Source organism: Phyllostomus hastatus, unplaced genomic scaffold (assembly GCF_019186645.2).
Source record: "Phyllostomus hastatus isolate PE091 unplaced genomic scaffold, TTU_PhHast_1.1 phas_scaffold_55, whole genome shotgun sequence".
Lineage (NCBI taxonomy): Eukaryota > Metazoa > Chordata > Mammalia > Chiroptera > Phyllostomidae > Phyllostomus > Phyllostomus hastatus.
The window spans coordinates 3,718,943-3,743,618 of NW_025334035.1; the positions used below are offsets into that span (position 1 = coordinate 3,718,943).

Consider the following 24,676-nt stretch of genomic DNA (forward strand, 5'->3'; position numbering starts at 1 on the left):
AGCAGGCTGGTTCTGTCACTCCCTGTTTGAAACCCTTCAGCGGTTCCCAGAGCCATTGGGTAAGGCCCAAGCTCCTGACCATGTTCTGCAAGGCCCTGTAGAATGAATCCCACCAGGGCAGTATGCTTGTTCACCTGAGGCCCCAGAATCTGGTACAGTGAAAGCTTGCTGGAAGAAGGGTAAACAGATGCCTAGTCTGGCTATTGCCAACCTTTCTGGATGCATCTGCCCATATGCTCTACACTCCCCATGTGCTCTACGCTCATGTGTTCATTCAACTCCCAGGGGACACTTGACATTGAGAGGAAAATTGGGTTTCATGTGCTCTTCCCTGAATAAGCTTATGGAGCCATTGTGTTTCCCACCAAGAAATTGTATAACACCAAGATGAATCTCAAAAATGTGTGGAATAGGACTTTTGGCCAAGATGGAGGCATAGGTAGACACACTGTGCCTCCTCACACAACCAAGATAGGGACAACAGCAATTTAGAAACAGAATAACAACCAGAACTGACAGGAAATTGAACTGTATGGAAGTCGGACAACCAAGAAATTAAGATAGACCCATTCATCCAGACCAGTAGGAGGGGTGGAGTCGGGCAGCCGGGTGCGGGTTGTAGCACAGAGGGCAGAGAGTGTTGGGACTGGGTGTGTAAGGCATCTGGGGCATGCAAGACAGCATCGGGTGGACCCTGAGCACGCAAGCGGCAGCTGGCAGACCTCGGCCAAGGGGTGGCAGCTGGCAGACCCAGTGAGGTGGCGATTGTGAGGCAAGGCACTGCACGCAACCCAGGATCACAGTGCTAGGAAATAGAGCCTCGGGACATTGATTGAAAACACCTGTGGGGGGTTGAGGTGCAGGGAGAGACTTCCAGCCTCACAGGAGAGGTCCTTGGAAGGTCCCACAGGGTGCACAAGCTCACCCACACAGGAATCGGCACCAGAGGGGCCCAGTTTGCTCGGGGGAAGTGGCAGAGGGGACTGGGGTCCAACAGAGAGTGGAGAAAGCACCAGTGTTCCCTCTTGGACCCCGCCCCCACATACGACATCATAACCCAGTGACTGGGGTGTCCCGCCCTGGTGAACACCCAAGGCTCCACCCCCATAGGTAACAGGCAAGACCAGACCAAAGGGGAGGGGGAGATGGCTCAAACAGAATTGAAGGCCCCAGAGACAGTATTTTTAAGCGACCGAAAGATAGCCAACCTATCAGATGCACAGTTCAAAGCACTGGTGATCAAGATGCTCACAGAATTGGTTGATTTTGGTTGCAAATTAGATGAACAAATAAATGCAGGCTACAATAAGAGAAATGAAGGAAAATGCACAGGAAACCAATAGTGATGGGAAGGAAACTGGGACTCAAAACAATAGAGTGGATCAGAAGGAAGAAAGAAACAACTAAATAGAAAATAATGAAGAAATAAGAATTCAAAAAAATGAGGAGAAGCTTAGAAACCTCCAGGACATTTTTAAACATTCCAACATCCCAATTATAGGGGTATCAGGAGAAGAGGAAGAGCAACAAGTGGAAAACTTATTTGAACAAATAATAAAGGAGAACTTCCCCATTCTGGCAAAGGAAATAGACTTCCAGGAAGTCCAGGAAGCTCAGAGAGTCCCAAAGAAGTTGGACCCAAGGAGGAAAACACCAAGGCACATCATAATCACATTAGCCAAGGTAAAAATGAAGGAGAGAATCCTAGAAGCAGCAAGAGATAAGGGGACAGTAACCTACAAAGGAGTTCCCATCAGACTGTCAGCTGATTTCTCAAAAGAGACCTTGCAGGCAAGAAGGGGCTGGAAAGAAGTATTCCAAGTCATGAAAGGCAAGGACCTACATCCCAGATTGCTCTATTCAGCAAAACTTTGATTTAGAATGGAAGGGCAGATAAAGTGCTTCCCAGATGAGGTCAAGTTAAAGGAATTCATCATCACCATAAGCCCTTATTATATGAAATGTTAAAGGGACTTATCTAAGAAAAAGAAGACAAAAAAAACCATGTATAGCAAAATGACAGCAAACTCACAATTATTAACAACCACACCTAAAACAAAAACAAAAACAAACTAAGCAATCAACTAGAAAAGGAACATAACCATAGAAATGGAGATCACATGGAGGGTTATCAACAGGGGAGTGGAAGAAGAGAGGGGGACAAGATACAGAGAATAAGTAGCATAGATGGTAGGTAGAAAATAGACAGGGGGAGGGCAAGAATAGTATGGGAAATGTAGAAGCTAAAGAATTTATGACACATGGACATGAACTAAAGGGGGGAATGTGGGTGAGACACGGTGTGCAGTGTGGAGGGGAATGAGGGGGGTAATGGGACAACTGTAATAGCATAATCAATAAAATACATTTTAAAAAATGTGTGGGGTAAAACCAATGAACAAAATAGAAACAAAGACATGGACACATGGAACAGACTGATAGTTGTCACAGGGGAGGGGGAAGGGGGACTGGATGAAAGAAGGTGAAGGGATCAGCCAAAGAACATACATGCATGACCCATGGACACAGACAGCAGTGTGGTGATGGCCAGATGGAAGGGAGAGCAGAGACTGGATGAAGGTGGGCAAGGGGGAGGGGGGAAATGGAAACACCCCCCTGTAATAGTGCCAACAATAAAAATAAAGTTAAAAAAAGAATTAAAACACGTGTTGAATGAAAGAAGCTAAATGCAAATAATAAACACTAACTCCACTGATAAGATCAAGAGCAGACAAAAGTGATCTGTGTGTTTCAGAAATCAGAATAGTAGTGTTACTGAACACAAGGCGGGGGCAAGGGGGACCGATATACTATTACCCAAAAGGAACCCCAAGGTTTGTTATGTCTGCCACCTTATAGGAAAGACATTTCTCAATGCCAGACATTCGTGAAAAGGAAAGAAAATGTTTATTTAATGCTATACAGACTTAAAGTAGTGACCTAATGTCTTCATCAAAATCCCAAAGTCCCTTAAAACACCCACAAACACACACAGTCCTTCCTTCCCCCTTTGCCCAGTCTGGGGTATCGTATCTCAGGAAAAGAACTAGAAGTCTGCGGCTCAGGCAGCCCCTGGTTCTTCCCAGTACTCCATCTCAGCTGGTAGGCCTCCCCTGGTTCCCGGCACCATCAGCTGTGTTGCCGGGATCTCTGCTAAAGCCAGGTGGTGGTTACCCCTACTAAAGTTGCGGGGGTCCCCACTCTGGCAAAGCTGCGTGGTTCTCTCCCTGAGCAATGGCTGCAGGAGTCTCCACTCATCCAAAACTGCGTGGTTCTCCCCTCCTCTGCCCCAGCCTCGAGGTCTTCTCTACACAATGGCTGCGGGAGTCCCCACTCTGGCAAAGCCAAGTGATCCTCTCTCTCCAATGGCTGCCACATCTGGGTTTAAATCCCCGTGCCAATCTTCCTCTGCAGCCTCATTTCCAACTCCTCCCACAATTGGCCACACTTGCCAGCACTCTCATATCCTTTCAGCTTTACTGGGCTGCCATCGTGGATCTGGGCAGGTGTGGCCCCATGTCATGGAGTCAGTCTTCTCCAAGCTTCCACGCAGGCGCTGTAACTCAGGGGACCTGCCCCCAGTTAGGTCTTGGTGGGGAAGTTATTTCCATTCCCCTGGCTCAGAGCAGGGGCACAGTTATTTAACATATCTATGCAACTAGTTAAAGGTTATAGATATGTTAAATAACCACACCAGAGGTTAGCTTCAAGGCTGCTGCTATGCAAAACAGCTCTCAGTGGCCCTGCTCCATTTGTCCCTTCCACCAACCCACACCTGTGGGGGGGGCAGTGAGGACATCCTAGTATTTCCTAGACGCCCTGAGTTCTGGACCCCATTCCAAATCCCTATTTGGGGCCCCCCTCTAGGCTGCACCCTGTTACAGTAGTTGCCTCTGGGGAATGGGATTGACTGCAAATGGGCACAAGGTAACTTTCTGGGCTTTCTGGGTCTTTATCTGCATTCACAGATGTGTATATTTCTTGAAATGCTTTAATCTATACAGTTAAATCTGTATGTGTTACTAAATGGAAGTTATACCTCAATAAAGTACTGTGATCACAGAAAGCAATGTTCATATGACTATAACAACAGGGGGGAAAAAAAACACCTCGTGGTATGTGGGTTCAACAGCACATCTGACATAGCCAAAGAGGTAATTGGTGAACTAGAAGATGGAGGCGAAGAGTTACCTGGACTGCATCATGCCGACAAAAAGAATGGAAACATGGAAGAGAGGTTAAAAGGCACGGAGGACAGAATGGAAAGGTCTAGCATACTTCTAATCAGAGTCCCCAAAGGAAAGAACATAAAAAATGGAGAAAAGAATAGTTGAAGAGATACTGAGAATTTTCCAAAACTGATGAAAGATGCAAATTCATAGATATAGAAACACAACATATTGAGAGGAATAAATAGGAAAGAATCCATACCTAGATACTTAGTAATAGAACTATAGAACACTAATATTCTAAAAGCAGGGAGAAAAGAGATCAGCTACAAAGAAATAACAATTACACTAAGCAGGCTTTTTCAAAATATTCATTGCACTTATTATATGCCTACACTGTCCCAGGTACCTAGAACACAAGATGAACAAGACAGACTCAGCCCTGACCCTGTGGAGCCCACCGTATATCAGGGATGACTGATATGGAGGGAGCAATTACGGTGTGATGAGCTGGCCTAGTTCGAGGGAAGAGAATTGGCAAGAAGACTGTACAGGTGGAACTGTGAACTATTAAGATTTTTCCCATCAATGCTGGAAGATCCCGAGTGTAGCAAGATGGGGTGGGGCTTTTCCTTCCAAGGGACTCTGAGGACTATAGCTGCTATGCTCACAAATCCTGCCTTAGGACAGAAGACAGAAAAGATGTCCTAAGACTGGTGGCTTCCTGAGAACCCCTGAGGGAAAGAAAGAGAGCATGTTCCTTCTCAAAGCCTTCATCAAGGTCTTGGGCTATGTCCCTGCAGCCACAGGCCAAGTAGCAATGCACAGAGCCCTGGGGGTCAGCAGAGGTGACATGGGGAGAGGGAGGTTATACCAGAATGAGGCCAGGAGGTGCCCGTGCTGGGGAGGGGTGTCCTGATGCATGGAATGCTGCCTTTTACTTTTTTTTTTAAATGTTCACCTGAGGGTATACTTATTGATTTAGAGAGAGAGAAAGTGTGTGTGTGGGGGGGAGTAACATCTGTGTGAGAAGGAAACGTTGATCCGTACACTCCCCAACTGGAGATCAAATTCCCAACCCAGGTATGTGCCCTGACTGGGATTGAACCCACAACCTTTTTTGGTATAGGGGACGACGCTCCAAGGAACTGAGCCACCCGGCCAGGGTTGGAGTCCTGCCTTTGACCACAAGACTAGGTACCAAGCTGGGATGGGGCTGAAGAGCCCCTGAGAAGCTCTGCCTCCACCCCAACACACACACATACAAGACTTCCCATGGGTTTCACTCTGGGGAGCTCCAGAAGAGGTCCTGAACTTCAGAGCTGGGAAAAGGAAAATGGCTTGAATCTTGGACTCTGTCTAGAAGGGGGGCTGACTTTCTGTACCACTATCAGCACTTTTCTGCCCTGGCTTCGTTTCAAAACATCCTGTGCTGCCAGCTTTCTCCATTAGAGTGCTGGGGAGCTCTAGGGGTCAGGGACTAAGGCCTGTTTAGCCTTATCTTCCTAGTGCCGGGGCAGGATAGCTCCATCAGATGCTTATTCATTTAAGGGGTGGGGCTCTGGTGAGAGGGGTGAGGATTTGGTGAGAGGGGGTGTGGGGGACAGCACAAAGGAGAAATTCTGGGGAGCGGTGAAAAGTTCTTTGGAGAAGGCTGGAAAGAGGGGGAGAAGGTGGAGAGAGTGTGACGGAAGGCAAGCAAAGGACAGAAGGGAGATTGCTCAGCCTCTGAGCTGGCAGAGGGAGAGGCCGACAACCGCCCTTGTAACCCTCACCATTGCTCACTGGGGGACTTGGGGAGCGGCGCAGGCCAGCTCTGGCCAGCTGCCAGGTCCCGCCCTTCGCGGGCCTCAGGCTCCGCCCTTCTCGGGATTTAGTCCGGCAGCTCGGGAGGCCCTGTAGCCGCGGCTTCCGCCTTTGCCAGGTGAGGGTCCTGGGAAGCTGAAGCGCCGGGGTTGGAGCTGCAGCTGGCGCAGGTGGCGGAGAAGCTATCGCTTGGGGTGTCTCCCCAGGTGCTGAGCTTGTCTGCCCCACCCCCCTTCTTCTGCCCTTCCCTCCTCGGTCCTTTCCTTCTGCGGGAGCTTTTCCTCCTGTCCCCCCTTCTCCTGCTTTCCTCTTCCCACTTTGCAAGCGGTCCTGACAGCCCAGGGTCCTGGGCTTTCTCCTCCCCCGCCCCTGCCCGTGCCCAGTTCCAAGCCCACCTCTGTGTTTCCAAATGGGCCCCAGCTTGTGGTCCTCCGCCTTCTCTGGACTTGACTAAGTGTGTGGGTGTGTGTGGGGGGGGGGTAGAATCCAGGTGCATGTAAGGAAGAGTTGTGCAGGCTGCGCAGGCAGCCGCCACCCAGAGCGCCTAGAGCCTTATTTCATAAAGGCTGATGGAGTTAGTTGCCTTGAAGCTAAGTTAGACCGAGTGACTCAGGTGTGCAGGCGGGGCTCCCTACCTGGACTTGAGGTGACCGTGGGCAGTACCTGAACTTAAACCACAAATGCCTGATTTGATTTTAAATGTTGCTGCCTCCTGTGTAAAGAGGCAGTTACCTGACTGTCTCCGGCATGAGGGGTAAGTGTACCTGCAGAACTCAGGTGTATGTGCACGCTGTTCCTCAGTGCCTTCTGTGCTGTGTGTGTTTCTGTGGACCTTGGTGTCTCAGACCCTTGGGGCAATGTATTTAGAGGGCAGTGAACTGCCCTGTCTCAAGTACAGGTATGTAAGAGGGTATGTGGCAGTAAGCCAGGTAGTTTATGGCAGCACACTGGACCATCTCAGAAGTGAGAGGACACATCTGGGTGTCTCAGGCATCTTTTGTGTGTCAGTATCTGACATGGATCTTTTGCGTATCTGTATGTGTCAGTGTATGTGTGTGTATAGCAGTGCATCTGGGTGTGGGAGGCAGTGTGCCTTTGTGTGTTTGTGCACACATGTTTGTCTGTATCTGTATGTCTGAGGTATGGTGTAGTTAGCATATCTGGGCATCTCTGGTATATATATGGTAGATCAAAATGTCCCACATATATATAAGGTGTCTCAGGTGTGTGCAAGTGTGTGCACTAGGGTATCTCAGATCTGAAAGGGTAGTGTCTCTAGGTGTCCTAAGAGTACAGGGGCATTGTGCCATAATATCTCAAGAGTGAGCAGGGGCCCTCGTTGGTGTGGCTTAGTAGATCAAGCCCCCACCTGCAAACCAAGGGGTCACCAGTGTAATTCCCAATCATGGCAAATGCCTGGGTTTTGGGCCAAGTATCCAGTGGGGGGCACACGAAAGGCAACCACACATTAATGTTTTTCTCCCTTGCTTTCTCCCTCCCTCCCCTCTCCCTAAAAATAAATAAATAAAATCTTTTTTTTTTAAAGAGTGGTCAGGGCAACATACCTCAAATCTATGGTGCTAAAATCTCAGGTGCGAAGGAGGGCAGGTTTCTCAGTGGTGAAAATGGTAGAAGACCTCAGGATTGGGTATGGGGAGCATTTCTCCTGAAGTTTGTCTGTGTGAGTGGCAGGATACCTGGCTCTCTCTGATGTGTCTCTCCTTCTTCCTGAGTGTTTCTTCTGATGGTTGAGGGGGGACCTGGGAACCACATCTCTGGTATCTGAGTGTCTCAGGTGCCTACCCTGGGCTGTGTGTCTGGAGGAGAGTATACCATTATCCTGAGGAGTCGGAGTTCTTTCTCTAGACATGCTCCCGAAGGCAGGTTCCCTGTGGCTGCTGAGGCTACTCCGGGACATCCAGCTGGCCCAGTTCTACCCATCCATACTTGAGAAGCTGAATGTTACCCGGCCAGAGCACTTCGACTATGTGAGACCTGAGGACCTGGATGGCATTGGCATGGGCAGGCCTGGTGAGGGAGTTCTGTCCCAAGGCCCTAGTCTCTCCTCCTACAACCTGTTAGCTGCTACACGCCTCCCCCACTCCCTCTTCCACATACCAGCCCTCTTCTTGCCTTTAAATTCCTTGCATCGTGTCCACCCCTCCCCTCATACTACTCCAGCCCTCTAATTCTGGCCTCCCCCAGCCCAGCGCAGACTGGCTGAAGCTGTGAAGAGGCACCGTTCTGGAAATAAGCCTAAGAACTGGGTCTACAAGGTATGTGTTTAGGGGTGGGGGTGAGAGGTTTAAAGGGCTAGCTTAGGCTGGGGAATGGGCTGAGCTGAGTGGAAGGGGTATGCAGGGTTCCACACACTTGATTTCTCACTGCTGTTTCAGATCCTTGGGGGGTTTGCTCCTGAGCAGAAGGAGACCACCCCACCCTCAGACAGCCCTTCATTCCTCCCTGAGCCAGAGGGGGGACTAAAGTGTCTGATCCCAGATGGTGCTGTGAGCAGGGGGGAGCTGTTGGGCTCCGGCTGCTTTGGCGTGGTGCACCGTGGGCTGTGGACACTGCCTAGCGGTCAGACTGTGAGTACTCACGGAGCCTACTTCGTTGTGGGTACCTGGGTCAGCTGCAAGCCCTGCTCTGACCCTGGGATAGCTGTTCCCTAGGGTGTCTGATGGTACCTCCCCCACCCCTAGGTCCCGGTGGCTATCAAGTCCCTCCGGGTGGCTCCCAAAGGTCCGGTAGGCACAGAGCTGAGGGACTTCCTTCGAGAGGTGTCTGTCATGATGAACTTGGAGCACCCACACTTGCTGCATCTGCATGGACTCGTACTGGGCCAGCCTCTGCAAATGGTGAGCAGGCCTGACCCTGGCTCCTGGGACAGCCCCGGGGCTGAAGTGAGACAGGAGAGTGGGTGGCCAGAGGCCCGTGGGGCCGGACCATCGCTCATGAGGCGTTGTGCTCCTGTAGGTTATGGAACTGGCACCACTGGGCTCCCTGCACGCGCGCTTGACCGCGCCGGCCCCTTCACCCCCGCTGCCTGTAGTCCTGCTGTGCCTCTTCCTGCGGCAGTTGGCGGGAGCCATGGTGTACCTGGGGTCCCGCGGACTGGTGCACCGGGACCTTGCTACACGCAACTTGTTGCTAGCTTCACCGTGCACGATCAAAGTGGCTGACTTTGGGCTGATGCGGCCACTGGGCGGTGCCCTGGGCCGTTACATTATGGGTGGGCCCCGCCCCATCCCCTATGCCTGGTAAGGGTGGTAAGGGCTGGGCCTGGGGGCATAGGTCTCCGAAGGTGGCTGGGAGGGTGGTGATCTGGCATGCAGTAGCTAGCTGAAGGAGTGTGGAGGGAACTGTTCCTCTGAGGGACACTGGGCCCAAAGGAGTGCGTGGGTCTGGAAGGCCTTGGAAAGGAGGACTTCTGAGGACGATGAGAGCACAGGGGCCATGTTCAGGGGCAGATGAGAGCACAGGGGACCTCGGAGGGGCACAGATCCAGCCCCCTTCATCTCCACTTCCCCAGGTGTGCTCCAGAGAGCCTTCGCCAGGGGGCCTTCTCTTCTGCCTCGGACGTGTGGATGTTTGGGGTGACGTTGTGGGAGATGTTCTCTGGGGGCAAGGAGCCCTGGGCCTGGGTCCCGCCCTACCTCATCCTGCAGCGGCTGGAGAAGGACCAAGCCCGGCTGCCTAGGCCTCCTCTCTGCTCCAGGGCTCTCTACGCCCTTGCCTTGCACTGCTGGGCCCTCGACCCTGCTGATCGGCCTAGCTTCTCCTGCCTGGAGGAGCTGATCCAAGAGGTGGGAACCCTTGCCTCCCCAGATACACTCAGTCTCTCTTCCCCTCATCTTCTCTCCTAGGGTTCCATGCACAAGACTAACAATACTGACTCCTGGGCTGGGGTCTAGGACAGAACAGATTCAGCCCCTACCTGCAGGATGCTAAGAGCCCTGGGGAGCAGTTTGGGGCTACACAGATGTAGGCTGAAGGGCTGCAGGCTGAAGCTGGGCCAGAGAAGGAGGAGTACAGAGCAGAGAGCAGTAGAGTAGTTTGCTGTGGGTGTTTGACAGGCAGAGGAGTGTTTCAGCATGGTAGGGGTAGTACAGGTAACAAAGGCAGTGGAGGTACTCAGGAGCTGCCCCATGGAGGTATTTGCAAGGCATGATAAATAACCAGAGTTAACATATAGAGCACTTGATCTGTGTAAGATACTGTACTAAGTGTCTTACATGTACCCTTATGCATGTTCATTCATTTGATTCTCACAACAACCCAGCAAGGTCATTGTGATCTTGACTTTACAGATCACAAAGTTGAGGCACTGACAGTTTAGGGGACTTGCCTAAGAGGAACAGCTGGGATCTGAACCAGTCTATCTGACTTCAGAGCTATTCCCTAAAGCACTGCACTCCACTATTTTGTTTTGTTTTTTGAAACTTTTAAAATCATTTTTTATTTTTCAATACAGTTGACATACAGTATTATATTAGTTTCAGGTGTGCACCCCAGTGATTAGACATTATATAACTTACTGAGTGATCATCCCAATAAATCTCATACCCATCTGACTCAGGGGTGTCCAACCTTTTGGCATCTCTGGGCCACACTGGATAACTTGTCTTGGGCCACACATTAAATTCACAAACACTAACAAAAACTGATAAGCAAAAAACAGGTTTTAAGTAAATTTACAATTTTTTGTTGGGATGCGTTCATAGCCATCCTGGGCTGCATTCAGCCCATGGGCCATGGATTGGACGCCCCTGCTAGTTATTGGAATATTATTGACTATATTCCCTATGCAGTACTTTATACCCCCTTAACCCTTCTGTTACTACCAATTTGTACTTCTTTTTTTTTTTAAGATTTAAAAAATTTATTATTTATTTTTAAAGAGACAGGAAGGGAGGGAGAAACACCAATGTGTGGTTGCCACTCACTCAACCCCCACTGGGGACCTGGCTCACAAGGCATGTGCCCTGACTGGGGATTGAACTGGTGACCCTTTGGTTCACAGGCCAGCACCCAGTCCACCAGGGCCTAATTTGTAATTCTTAACCCCTTCACCTTTTTTATCCAACCCCCAACCCCCCAACCTCCCAACCCCTCTCCTATCTGGCCTTCAAAATGTTCTCTGCATGTTAGTCTGTTTCTGCTCTGCTTATTTATTTATTGTGTTTTTTAGATTCAAATATTGATAGATATGTATTTATGGCTATTTTATTTTTAAAAAATTTTTTAAAGATTTTACTTACTTATTTTTAGAAAGAGGTAAGGGAGAGAGAAAGAGAGGGAGAGAAACATCAATGTGTGGTTGCTTCTCATGTACCCCCCAACCTGGGACCTGGCCTGCAATCCAGGCATGTGCCCTGACTGGGAATCGAACTGGCAACCATTTGGTTTGTAGGCCAGTGCTCAATCCCCTGAGCTGCAACAGCCAGATTGTTGTTCTTATTTTAAAAACCTTATTCTTGTTCTTCAAGAAGACCCTTTAATATTTCATGTAATGCTGGTTTGGTAGTGATGAACTCCTTTAGTTTGTGTGTGTGTGTGTGTGTGTGTGTGTGTGTGTGTTTTGTCTGTGAAGCTCTTTATATGTATTTCCATTCTAAATGATAGCTTTGTTGAGTACAGTAATCTTGGTTGTAGGTCCTTGCTTTTCATCACTTTAAGTATTTCTTGCCAATCCTTTCCAGCCTGCAAAATTTCTGTTGAGAAATCAGCTGACAGTCTTATGGGAACTCCTTTGTAGCTAACTGCTTTTCTCTTGCTGCTTTTAAGGTTCTCTCTTTTGTCTTTAACCTGCATTTTAATTATTTATTTATGTATTTATTTTTAGAGAGGAGAAAGGAGGGAGAGAGAAGGGGAGAGAAACATCAATCAGTTGCCTCTCATACATACCCAGATCAGGGAACAAACCTGCAACCTAGGCATGTGCCCTGGCTGGGAATCAAACCAGTGACCTTTCACTTTGCAGGATGATGCCAAACCAACTGAGCCACACTAGTCAGGGCTCGCATTTTAATTACAATGTGTTTTCATGTGGGCCTCTTTGGGTTCATCTTGTTTGGGATTCTCTGTGCTTCCTGGACTTGTATGTCTATTTCCTTCACCAGATTAGGGAAGTTTTCCCTCATTATTTTTTAAATTAGGTTTTCAATTTCTTACTCTCCCTCTTCTCCTTCTGGCACCCCCATGATGTGAATGTAGGTATGCTTGAAGTTGTCCCTCCCTCTTTCTTTCTTTTCTTTTCTTTTTTCTTTTCTTTTTTTTCTTTCTTTCTTCACACAGCTCAGGAGTACCATCAGGGATGCTGCTGACTGCTTGTCGTTTATTTTCCACTTGGTGGAAAGCACACAGTTATGCTGTGTCAGGAAGGCTCATGTGTGGCTTAGGTAGTAAAGAACAGGGTTCTCTTGACTTCCTTTTTGGTGTTAGGCTGTTTTGATATAAAAAATACCCAGCCACTTCTGCTTGTTGCAGCCTGCCTAGGCTATGGGGTGGGATGAGTTGGGGGTAAGGGGTAGAGAAGGAGGGGTATGGAGAGGGGCTCAAAAGAGCCTAGTGCCTCTGGAAGTCTGGTGGTAGCCATTCAGGTGGAGGCCCAGGGTTGACTTTGCCAGGCTGACTGCCAGATGGCTTCCCAAGCCAGGTCCCAGGTGATCATGCTGCTGGAGTCCTAGGGGGATTTTGAGTGCTTTGGGGATTCAAACACTGACCATGAACAGGAGAGTGGAATTCCACCCCCCCCCCCGCAAAAAGAAGCTCACCAACCAATGACCTAGGTCAGCTTTGGGGAGACTGGGTGGTGGGGGATGTCTTCCCCAGGGTACTTGGCACTTTCGCAGGAGCTGTTACTAAAAGTGGAGCACAGGCGGCACCAGTATTAGTTGCTGGTAGCCATGATCGAGGCACTGGAGGGGATGGCTGCTATGCTCTTGCTTGGGGACTGGTGGAAACCTTGGTGGCTACTCCTGGTGGGCCTCAGTGTGCAATCATGGGTAGCAGGAATAGGCCACAGAGACCATTTGCAAAGGAGAGCATGAGGGGCTGATCCATGACCAAGATGTGTGGGGCTCTTTCTGCTGTACTGATTAGGTCTTTTTTGCTTCCTTATATTCCAAGTCACTGTTTTGATCCTTGGCCTCGTCTACTCTACCTTTGATTCCCTGTAAGTTATTCATTTCAGTTAGTGTATCCTTCATTTTTGACTGTTTCTTTTTTACAGTTTCCATGCCCTTTTTTATGCTGTTAAAGTACACTCTAAGTTCATCTACTCTTTCCCTAAGTTCATTGAGCATCCTTAGAAACAGTGTTTTGAACTCTGCATCTACTAGATTCCTTGTCTCCATTGTGTTTAGCTCTTTTTCTGGAGTTTTGTTCTGTTCTTTCATTTGGGCCACGTTTCTGTCTCCTCATCTTAGCAGCCTCCTGTGTTTGTTTCTATGTATTAGGTAGAACTGCTGCATCTCTGGGGCTTGATAGAGTGGCCTAATGTAGTAGGTGTCCTGTAGGGTCCAGTGGCACAGCCTCCCCATTCACCCGAGCTGGGCACTCCAGGTGTGCCTGCCCCTTCCTGTGTGTTGTAGTTAAGGTTTGATTGCTGTTGAAAGAATTTACTGCCAGGTCGATCAACTGCAAGGTTTGGCTTCAACCACTGTGGAGGATCAGCTACGCAGGGGTCTACCCCACAGATCAGAACTTACATCAGTGGGGGTCTGGTGCCCCCTGAGTCTGCCCTTTGAGTGTGTCACTTGTGGAGGTGGTTGCATGGTGCCTCAAAATGGTCTGAAGCCAAGTGTGCTGGCTCTGGGGCCTCCCAGGAGATGCAGGCCAAAGTCAGCTACTGCTTGCGTTCTGCCTGAGGCCACCTGGCATGAGCTACAAAGTGATCTGTAAATGGCTGCTACCTGTGCTGGGTTTAGAGATGCCTAGAAGAGGCCATGCTGCAAATCAAGGCCAACTGCCACCTGTGCTGGGCCTGGGATTACTTAATGAGAAGTATGGGGCACATGAAGGTCAGATGTTACTTGTTTGAGAGATTTTAGGAAAGTCTGAAGCATGAGCTAAGACAGGCCTTTTGTATGGATAAGCCACTGGAAACAACTTGAGTGGGCCCAAAAGATGATGGGGTGTGATCTCAGGAAATCACCAGGGTGGGGCAAACAGTGGTAGCCAGGTTGATGGAGACTCATATGTATTGACCTTCTGCCAGGTCTGTGGGGGAAAGGCTCAGAAAAGGAACAATGGCCTCTTCCAGTATTTCTATCTGGGAGAAAGCTGCCCCTCTAGCTCTTGTGCTGATATTAGACACTTCATTCCTTCCCTGTATGTCCCTGGTGTTTTTCAAGCTGCTGCTCCAGCGTTGGAGCTCAAAATGAGTGAATCCAAGTAAGTCTGCACAGGACCTTTAAGAGGAACTGTCTGGAACTCCAGAGGTCCTCCAGCTCACCAAGCCATAATACCTGCTGGTTTCCACAGCCAGAAGGTATGGGGACTTCTCTTCCTGGCACTGGAACCCTGAGGTGGGAGGCCTAGTGTGGAGCTGGGACCACTCGCTCCGCAAGGGGGACCTCCAGCCAAGATACCACCACTAATTTTTATTTGCCTTAAGTTGGCATGGGACCAGCCCATTCCACTTCTGTGCCCCTCCTACCAGTCTCACTGTGGCTTCTTTATAATCTTAGTTGTAGGACTTGCACACAGCTAGATTTCAGGTGGTACTGAATGATGGTTGTTCTGTAGTTTAGTTGTATTTTTTATGTGGTTGTGGGAAGATGCAAGTACTGCATTTACCTATGTTGTCGTCTTGACTGGAAGCCTATACTCTTACTGTTAAAGGAGTTTAGTCTTTACTCTGAGGGCACCTGGGAACCATGGAAGAGTTTTGAGCAGGGAAGTAACAAGGCAACTTACATACTGTATCACTCTGGCTTGGTGCAGGAGTGGATTAAAGGGGTGATACTGAAGATGGGAAGACCAGGTAGGAGACAATGGCTGTGAAGTGGAAGTGATATGAAAAGGTCTGAATGAGGGTCAAGACAGTGGAGCTGGAGAGAAATGGAACATTTGCAGAGGTGCTTGGGAGGTGGATGTGACAGTCCTGGGTATGGCATAAAAGCAATATATAGGATAATGCTCCACTTGATCTCCCTAGGAAGAGATAGGCCCCCACCCCACCCCTTTTGTTGCTCTCTGACCCCTGGATTGTGTTCAGCTTGGCATGGAATCCAGGTCTGTCCTCCCTAACTGGACTATATAATTGGGGGGCAGGGATAGTGCCACCCTGGGCCCAGGACAGAGGACACACCTGGTATGGATTTGACCCTGTTGAGTGGGTACATAAAAAGGAGTCTCCTTTCTCACCAGCTCCATGATACCCTTCTGACTCAGAGCACAAGTGCAACCACCCTTTCTTCCTGTCTCTACAGGCCTGGCCTCCTGAGGGGCATTGCGTGAGGGACGTCACGGAGCCAGGTGCTCTGAGGATGGAGCCTGGTGATCCCATCACTATCATTGAGGGCAGGTGAGGGCCTCATGTTCCCTATGAATCCTCCCAACCTGCCTGACTGTTTCCTTTCTGCTTCTCCCCAGCTCCTTCAACTGTGATCCTCTGCTTCATTCCCTCCTTTCCTCATTGGGCCCTGAGAACTCCACCAGGCCTGGCCTCCAGGCTGGAGCCACCATGGGCCCATAGAGCCCTATTGTGTTAGGGAGAAAAAGGCTTTCCTTCCTCCAGGCAGATGTAGCTCTGTGGCACACAACTTGTAAGCTGAATGCGGGCAGGAGCCTGGCCTCCACTCCCACCTTGCTCTCATCCCTATCACAAGTGCTTCTTCCCATAGCCCCAGCTCCACAACCTGGAAGGGCCAGAACAGTCGCACATTGAAAGTGGGCAGCTTCCCAGCCTCAGCAGTGACACTGGCAGACTTGAAAGGCTCCCCAGCCACCTGTCCGGTCCATAAAGGATCCCCTGCCTGGGGAGAGCAACGCCGAGGAAGCACCGATGGGTGAGGACCTGAAAGAGTGGAGGACAGAGCTGGGCTGGGGGAACCAACCAAGTTCAGCAACTGCTCTGGAAGAGAAGCTTGGGGTGGGTCCAGGAAGAAGCGGGGAGGCTGGACTTGCCTTTCAGGTGGAGCTTCCACACTGGGTTTCAGTCAGCCGGGGAGCCCCAGGGATTCTTTGGGAGGGGACATTGATAAGTGTTGAGGGGCTGGGGTGGACAATGAACTGGATCACTCTCCAACAGGGTCAGACCAAAGGCAAAGCTTCGGGAGCTACCTCCAGCAAAGGGTCAGAGAAGGAACATGCCCCTGCAGAGGATAAAAGGTGACTGATGGGAGGCAGGGCCCCAGGTTCTCCGAGATCAAGAGCAACCCTCCAGTTCTGTCCCCTGCTTTGAATCCATGCCTTTACATCTATGATTTCCCCACGTGACTTATTCCCCCGACTCATTCTGCCTGTTGACATCCATCCCAGCTGTCTTAAAGATCTGCCTTCTCCACTGAACAGCATTTCCCCATGCACTCAGTTCTTTGGGTCCTCAAGCCTACGCCTGGGTGTCTGTTATGCACACCTGTCTTATTGTCCCACCTAACACAAGGACCACCTGAAGATAGCACAGACAGGAAATGGGAAGACAGAACCCAGCATCTGGGCTTCCTCTCAAGTTTTGTTTTGTGTCCCCCCCCCAAACTGTGCAGGCATTTCCAAGAGTCTGGAATCTGTTCTGTCCCTGGGCCCCTGCCCCACAGGGGGTGGTTCGAGCCCACCTGAACTTCGACATGCCAGAGGTGCACCCCAGAGACCCCCAGGCCTGCTACCTCGCCCTCCCTTTGCCTCCAGCTCTTTTCAGCTCAGCCAGGCCCCCAGGGAGCAGCCTTCTTGGCCCAAAAGAGAACCCCAACACAATCACCTCTTGGAAGCGCCCAGAGCCAGCAAAGCCACTGTTCCCGATCCCAAGTTGCAGAAGAGGGTTATGGAGGTGAGGTCTCCCTGAGTGGCCCGGTGTCCATAAGGGGTCACAAGCTTAGGTAGGAGCCTAAGTGAGGCTTTGTCCCCCTGCAGGTGGAACTGAGTGTACATGGAGTCACCCACCAGGAGTGCCAAGTGGCACTAAGAGCCACTGGGGGAGATGTAGTTTCTGCCATCCAGAACCTTAAGGTAAAGCCAGACCCTTCTCTTGGGTTCCCACCTCTCCTGTCCCTGTTCTCTGGCAGTCAGCTGCCCTTCCTCCTGTTTCCACAGGTAGACCAGCTCTTCCACCTGAGTAGCCGGTCCAGAGCCGACTGCCGGCGCATCTTGGAGCATTACCAGTGGGACCTCTCAGCAGCCAGTCGCTATGTCCTGGCTCAGCCCTGAGCTCTGCTCCCTTAGACGTGGACACCAGCATGCACCATGGGCCTGACCGTGTGGGACCAAGCAGAACCAGAACAAGGTCCTCCAAGGGCATACTCTCCCGCCTGAAGAGTGCCTGCTATGGGCAGGTACAGGAGGAGCCCCCAGGGTCGGGCCCTGATGAGTGTTTCCTCCTACCCTTGGCCTCTGAAGGCTCAAGCTCCCTTGGCTGGGTCAGAGAAGGACCTGGTTCACCTGCCCACCACATTTCCAACCAAGAGGAGGACTTGGAGGAACAGAGCTGCTGCACACCATACCCATGGGAAGCTTCTGCTTGCTACAGAGAATGATCGAGTGGCCATATGGAACCAGGGGGACAGCCATCCTGAACTGCCACCAGCCACCACAGTGGGCCACCCTGGAGGATGGAAGCAGCCATATGGGCTTGGGCCAGGGACATCATGGGTGATGAAAGTTGCTCCTATGGACTCATGGACACTTGATCCTGGTGGCGTGGGTCACGAGATGGGCAGCCCCCACCCCGCCCAGCTGCCACATTTCCTTTTGTTTCTTCCCACACCAACTCTTTCTTCTACCCTCTCCCATTACATATATCTTCCAGTATCCAAAAAGTTACAAAGTTTATATGAATATAACATACAAAGATGCAGCCTCCTTTGTAGGAACATGGAAGGAGGGATGGTTAAGTAAGGCAGAAGAAGCTGCAGCAAGCACCAGCTATGAGAAAGGCCCACAGGGAAGAGGAGGTCAGCGCTGGGGCCTAGGCCCTAGAGCTGTTGCTGGGGATGTGGGGACCCCCTCTGAGTGCCACGGTCTGAGGCTGAACTAAGTGGTCAAGCTGACACGGCAAAGGATGACCATATCAGCCATCTTTGGTGCTGCTTACGCTCTCCACCCCAGCTTCCTTTGTGAAACCCCACAGCCTTGGATTCCAAAAACCAGAGCAGAGGTCCCAGAAGTGGGTAGGAGGAAGTGAGTAGGGAAAGTCTGAAAGCCAATATGCTGATATGCCTTCTGCTGAGGGATTGCCAGAGACAGTGGTGAGAGGTAGCGGGGGAAGGGCTCTCATACATACCCTTCTGTGGGGGCCACAGGTGAAGGAGGCCAGGGGAATAGGGTAGGGGTAGGGCACCATGGCCCCCAGCCTCTTAGGCATTCCTGTTTGTCCCCTGTAGTGTACATGGAGGAAACAGGCTGCCTCTGAGGAAGGGCCAGGCCAGGCCAGGTGACCATCTTGGATTCTGGTTGCGGTGATAGTCTCCTCACCCTGAGGCAACGTCTAACTGGTGATGGCAGAGGGCCCAGTGCCTCCTCGCTTCTCGAAGAACATGTAGTCCTGAGGAGAGGGTACTGTCAATAGGAGATGAGGCTGGGCCAGCCTGGCTCAGCCACTGCAACCCAGGTCTAGAGCTACAGCCCCCCATAAAGTCTGTACCTGAGCCTCTCCTAGCAGGAGACCAGGGAGTGCAAAAAGCCTCCAGTGGGAGCAAACTCACAATGAGGAATGTGGCTCCCAGCAGTACAGCCTTCACTTTCACATCCAGATCCAGCGGGAACTGCAAGCCAAAGTCATCCGCATCCGTGAGGGCTTCTTGGAGCAGCCCCCCCCACTGCTTGCTGATGCGGCCCACACTGCGGGACTCATCCAGGGTCTTCACCTGTCGGGAAGGGGAGAGGGAAGAAGATAAGACCCAGTTGGAACAGATGAACTGCTCTTGCCTATCTCCAATCTCACTCCCACTGTCAGCCTGTATGAACTGTGCTGGCTCTATATTCAGTGAATCCTCCCAACAGCCTTGGGTTTCCATGTGACTTCTGGGGAAACTGAGTCACCTTTGGGCACACTGTGAAGTATATAGCAAAAATAAGGATTCAGACTTAGATCTGTTCCTCTTGAAGGGCCAGCATTATCTCCCTTATCTTCTTAGTCGCAACCAACAACCATAGGCTGGTTGCTAGGTTTATTTTCATTGCCAACATCCCTGCCACCCACATTTGGTACAGTTTGTGCCCTGCACAAAGTAGCTTGGCCAAAAGGGCAAGGAAGGCTGCTAAAACCCTGGCTGTACCCTATCAGCCAACCAGGCTCCTAGAAGGCTATGTCTGCCCAAAGGGTGTCTTTCCTCTGCAAAGGAGTGAGGACTCTGTCCAGCACTCACACAGGCCTCCACTAGAGGGGATCTAAGCCCACCTTTTGGGGGGAGAAGGCAGCAATTAGCAGCCTCCAAGAGTTTATGTTTCTCTCTTTCTTTCTCCCTTCCTCTCTCTCTAAAATCAATAAACATATCCTTGGGTGAGGGTGAAAAAACAAATTGATCCCTGACCAGTGTGGTTCAGCTGTCTGGGTGCTGTCCTGCAAAGCAAAAGGTCACCAGTTCAGTTCTTGGTCTCAGCACATACTGGGTTGTGGGTTCTGTCCCTGGTAGGGGCCTGTGCAAGGGTCTTTCCACTGAATTTTCTGAGCCCAACAGCAATAGTCCCTGCTGATGTAGGTAGTAATTCACAGTGACTCCCTGGTCCTTTTCCTATGTTCATTCTCCAGTGACTAGAACTAATGTGATTTCCTTCTCTGTTCTTCTCAACCCTTTCCCTCACTGTCCTATACCTTCGAGGCACTTCTTGCAGACTAGTCCCAAGCTGGGCAGGGTCTCTCCAGGGTCTCTCCCAGCCAACCCTGTGGTTCCAAGAGTATGGTCCCAAATATGGACCATCCATAATTATATACAAGGGAGACTGGCCCTGAGAACCCCACAGTTCACACATTCCCATTAGAAGTCACCAAGTAGGCCATGACTGGCGTGGCTCAGTGGACTGAGCACCAGCCTGCAAACCAAAGGGTTGCTAGTTCAATTCCCAGTCAGGGCATATGCCTGGTTTGCAGGCCAGGTCCCCAGTGACAGGTGTGTGAGGTGACACACATTGACGTTTCTCTCCCTCTCTTTCTCCCTCCCTTCCCCTCTCTAAAAATTAAAAAAAAAAATCTTAAAATAGAAATCATCGAGTTGTCTCTTTCCCAATCAGTTTCTGTCAGAATCTCCCCTCAGCTGCTAAAGGGACTCAATTTTCTTAAAAACATTTTATTTGTTTTTAGAGAGAATAGGGGGGAGAAAGAGAGGGAGAGAAACATCAATGTGAGAAACATGAATCATTTGCCCCTTGCACATGTCCCATTTGGCGACAGAACCCACAACCCAGGCATGTGCCCAGACCAAGAACTGAACTGGCGAACTTCTGCTTTATGGGACAGTGCCCAACCAGCTGAGCCACACCAGTCAGGGCTCAGTTTTGTTGTTTTGTTTTTAACCCTCACCTAGGATGTATTTATTGATTTTAGAGAGAGAGGAAGCAGGAGGAGAGAAAAAGAAACATTGACATGAGAGAGAAACATGGATCCGTTGCCTTCTGTACACACCCTGACCAGAGATTGAACCCACAACCTTTTGGTGCATGAGACAACACTCCAACCAACTAAGCCACCTGGCCAGGGAAAGGTGACTCAATTTTTAAAAGTAACCATAAGTAGGACACCTCATCAGATAACTTGGAAAATCTACTGGATTATACCTGTTGTTTCTCCCTTATCTGCATAGGCAATCATCCCTTAAAGAATTCAAGGGTCTGTGAAGTGCCTTCATCTTCGAAGAGCAAAGGTGCTTCGCAGGCCTCACCCTGAAACTGTCACCACTTGAGTTCTCCAGGCTCTACGCTGGTGACAGGAATACATGGTGTGAAGGATATCACCTGGATTCCAGGTTGGAGGGGCCATTTGGAGTTCTAGGTTGGCAAACAAGCCACAGGGTGTTAATACTTTAGTGCTTGCTCCAGGGCCTGAGCTCATAGACTCATGCACAGCAGCTACAATGGTCCAGCCCACAGCAGACTCAATAATCATCCTTCACCCTAAATCCAGCCTGGCCTTAGATTATGCCCCCCCTCAACACAGGGCTGCAGGTAACAAATAACATTTAACAATCCAGATGCAACCCTCTGTCATGTTTTCGTAACACCATGGAGCCATCCTATTTCTGAATGGAGGAACGCTGGAAATGTGGTAGGAGTGTCTTGACCTTAGTGGTGTTGGCCATCCTGCCTGGTAGAAGCTGCCATCTTGATTTATGAAGTTCCCAGGAATTTCCCCTCATTCCCGATACCTCGAAGTTGGTATCTGTGCCGCAACCACAGGTTGAGCAGGGCCCCACCACTCGCAGGACCGTATGGCGATCTGCATCCTGAATGGAGAACTTGGGGAGGAAGGGATGCCAGGTCTGGAGCACGTGGCCAATGGTGGTGCCAGGTGGAGACTGTACTTCCATCTGAAGTGGGAGGCAGATAGGGTTACTGCTGAGTCAGGGCACCCTAGCCCAAGCTCTCACCATTCCAGCTCTGTCTCCTGTGTATCCTCAAAAGACCTCTTCCAAAGATCTCTTTCAGTAGACCACGTTATCCCCCTCACTAGACCTCCAATGCTACCTGTTCACTCCCAGGCCTCATGCTTGTGATGCTCCATCATTGGTCCTCCGCATTACTGCCTGCTCCCTACCCGACCCTCTCCCTGACCCACCCCTCTCCGCCCACCTCCTGGAGGCCACAGGGGCAGCAGCTGCAGCCACAGTGGAGTGGGCGGAGCAGGCGCAGCACCTCTCTGTCCCCGGGGTCCACCAGACGGACACGAAGGGGCCGGCGGGCGCCACAGCACAGACGGGCACAGCAGTTGCTCTCTTCAGCTGCCTGACCCAGGGGCTGTCCGGCCCCTGAGCGCAGTTCATACCGGTTACTTGTCTCCCAGCCTAGGAGCGCTGCCAAGGGGTGACAGGGAGGCTCAGGCACCAGCGCCTGCCCAAGAACCCACTATCTCTGCCCCCGTCACAAGGCCCAACCTACTCGTCCTTCCACTCACTTTCCACTCGTTCAGCCTTCTGGTGAATTAAGATCTGATCAATCTGGAAAGGGAGTAAGGGCCACGCCCACCTCAGCTGGCAGGCCTGCACGCTTTGGTCCCCTCCCTGTCGCTCCTCCCTCCCCACGTCCTACTCACCTGCACCAAGAATTCGAGGCCAGAAGGCACCCCTGGCAGTGGCAAGAGGGGGGCAGCAGGCCCCGGGGCACTGGGGCCAGGCGAGGGGAAGAGAGCGAAGCCAGGAGCTGGGGCAGGCACGTGGGCGGGCAATGGCGCCTGCCCTGGCCCAGGATGCTGTGCTGCCTCTGAGTACCCAGCAGTCACAGGGTAGGGAGGAGGGGGCGAAGGGGTATAGCCTTTGGGGGGCAAGTATCCTGTGGGGGGACAAGGGTAGATAAGAAAGAGACCTGTGGCCATATCCCCTTCCCTTTAGCCTGTGGGAGATCGCGAGGCTGCGGGGGAGGGGGGGGGTGGAACTGTGGCAAGAACAGACAGAAAAAGGTGGGTCTGAGAAGCAGGGCGGAGGCTTCCTGGGAGGAAGGGAGGGGCCCCACCCAGCCAGTCCGAGCGCATTCCCAGAGGATGCGTTCGACACCCAGCTCCCAAGTCCGTGGGGAAGGGATAACGGAGACCCTCAGCCTTGCGTCTACTTACCTGCCATTGGGAAGGGATGGGAGCTCGTGGGTTGTGGGTGTCCCGGAAGCGCTTAGTTCTAGAAGTGGAGGCAAGCTCGGAGACAGCCAGACAGACACAGAGACAGACACAAAGACGGACAGGAAAACGCGAAGAGACAGCTGCGCCCGGCGCCCACCCAGGGTCTTTTGGGCGGCACCTTTCTGACTCGGGGAGAAACCGAAAGTGTCAGCAGTCGGGGCAGAGTACCTGGGACCCTGGATTCCCTCTGGGGTTTCCAGAACCGCCCCCTCCCTTTGTTCTCCCATTCTCCGCGGAGGCGGCTGTTGGCAATTGGCAGGACAGATGGACCCGCAATCAGACCGACGGCCCGACCTCGAGGGAGGTGTCCTGACCCTTCTGCGCCCCGCAGCTCACCTGAAGCCCCTAGAGTAGTGGGGTGCCCAGCGCTCGGAGGCTCACAAGAGCTAGTGGAGGCGGGCCCAGATGTCACCCCGCCCCTTTGACAATCTAGGCCCCACCCCTGGCTTCGGAGCCGCGCTTGCGCAGAAAGGATGCCGACTCTCCAGCCTGGCGGCGGACACAGGAGCTCGGGCTCCTTTGCTTGGTTGGCGTCCCCGCCTCTTCCGTTTGACTGCCGAGGGCCAGAAAGGAAGCTCTCCCGGCTTGGGCAGCCGGCTGAGACCTATCCCTGCTACCCCCGCCACGTCTGCGTACGCTCAGTGCTCAACGGCCCTTGATAGAAAGCGAGGGCAATTGGCACCGCTCGGACCCCAGGCTCCTTCTCCCACGGGCGATTCGGGCCTCGCTGACTTAGCGGAACACCCTTCACATTCATTCATTGGACTCTAGAACTAGTTCCTGGCTCCCTTTCTACCTCCCTGGAGCTCCCTCGCTGTCTCTTCTCCCTGACGCTGCAGTGACCCATATAGATACCTTGCAATAACAGTAGTTACTTCGGGCGTGCCAGGTCACGCCAGTGACAGGCAGTCACATAGTGTCAGTTGTGAGTGTGCAGGATGTTAGATTCAGGGAGACCAGAAGAGGCAGCACAGTTAGCAGGAAAGGCTTACCCCAAAAGGAGTCCCTTCTTTTAGGTCCTAGGCAGGGGCTGCAGGTGTGAGGGAGTCCTGTGCCTTGGGGGCTTATAGGCTGAATGGCAAGAGATGAGTTTAGAGAGGGAGGCCAGCTTATGCGCACAGATGGCCTGTTGGAGTTGGGACTTGGTCCCAAGGGCATCAGGGAGCCCACTGAAAGATTTTTAAGACCATATGTAATTAAGGAAAGTTTAAGGTCTAGTTTTGCTTTAGAAACACCGTTAAAACTGCAATGTGGAGAACAACAGGGAGAGCCAGGCTGGGTTGTTGGCAGTAGTCTGGGGGACAGGGTACTGGGGCAGACAGATTGAAGTGGCAGATTTTGGAGATATTTAGACAATCTAGAACTTGTTTGGAGCCCTGACCTGTGTGGCTCAGTTGGTTGGGTGTTGTACCACAAAGCAAAAGGTCGCTGGTTCAATTGCCTTCCTGTTAGGGAATGTGTCTGGGCTGCAGCCAGGTCCCTAGTGGGGCATGTGCAAGATGCAACCAATCAATGTTTCTCTCACACATTCATGTGTCTCTCCTTCTCTTTCTCCCTCCCTTCCTTTCTCTCTAAGAATAAATAAATAATTCTTGAAAAACAAAACTTGTTTGGGGATGAGATGTGATGGCAAAAAAGTCAAGGATGACCTCAAGTGCCTGCCTATTGATCAGGCAGATGAAGGAGAAACTCATCAAGATAAACATGGGGAGCCCTGGCTGGT

At 51.3% G+C, this 24,676-nt stretch overlaps 2 protein-coding genes across 9 annotated transcripts; one reads left to right on the forward strand and one right to left on the reverse strand.

Moving 5' to 3' along the window:
- Positions 1-6,035: 6,035 nt before the first annotated feature.
- On the forward strand, positions 6,036-17,991 carry TNK1 (tyrosine kinase non receptor 1). 4 transcript variants are annotated; one of them, XM_045824468.1, is made up of 13 exons: positions 6,622-6,729; positions 7,842-8,006; positions 8,181-8,251; positions 8,372-8,563; positions 8,678-8,833; positions 8,952-9,235; positions 9,508-9,781; positions 15,413-15,507; positions 15,827-15,991; positions 16,234-16,313; positions 16,688-16,968; positions 17,052-17,147; positions 17,232-17,991. In XM_045824468.1, exons 1-13 carry the CDS (start codon positions 6,723-6,725, stop codon positions 17,343-17,345), a joined length of 1,980 nt encoding a protein of 659 aa, XP_045680424.1. In that variant the 5' UTR covers positions 6,622-6,722; the 3' UTR covers positions 17,346-17,991. The 4 variants fall into 4 exon arrangements, with proteins under 4 accessions (XP_045680422.1, XP_045680423.1, XP_045680420.1 ...); XM_045824466.1 differs by lacking the exon at positions 6,622-6,729 and adding an exon at positions 6,036-6,093 and having other exon boundaries at positions 17,052-17,991; XM_045824467.1 differs by lacking the exon at positions 6,622-6,729 and adding an exon at positions 6,096-6,181 and having other exon boundaries at positions 17,052-17,991.
- On the reverse strand, positions 17,946-23,368 carry PLSCR3 (phospholipid scramblase 3). Of its 5 annotated transcripts, none has more exons than XM_045824469.1 (8): positions 23,290-23,368; positions 22,894-23,075; positions 22,378-22,613; positions 22,240-22,282; positions 21,918-22,138; positions 21,494-21,655; positions 18,839-19,000; positions 17,946-18,678 (listed from the first exon to the last, which is right to left on the reverse strand). In XM_045824469.1, exons 2-8 carry the CDS (start codon positions 22,898-22,900, stop codon positions 18,622-18,624), a joined length of 888 nt encoding a protein of 295 aa, XP_045680425.1. In that variant the 5' UTR covers positions 22,901-23,075; positions 23,290-23,368; the 3' UTR covers positions 17,946-18,621. The 5 variants fall into 5 exon arrangements, with proteins under 5 accessions (XP_045680425.1, XP_045680427.1, XP_045680426.1 ...); XM_045824471.1 differs by having other exon boundaries at positions 22,894-22,951; positions 23,290-23,346; XM_045824470.1 differs by having other exon boundaries at positions 22,894-23,079; positions 23,290-23,330.
- Between the last annotated feature and the right edge of the window lie 1,308 nt (positions 23,369-24,676).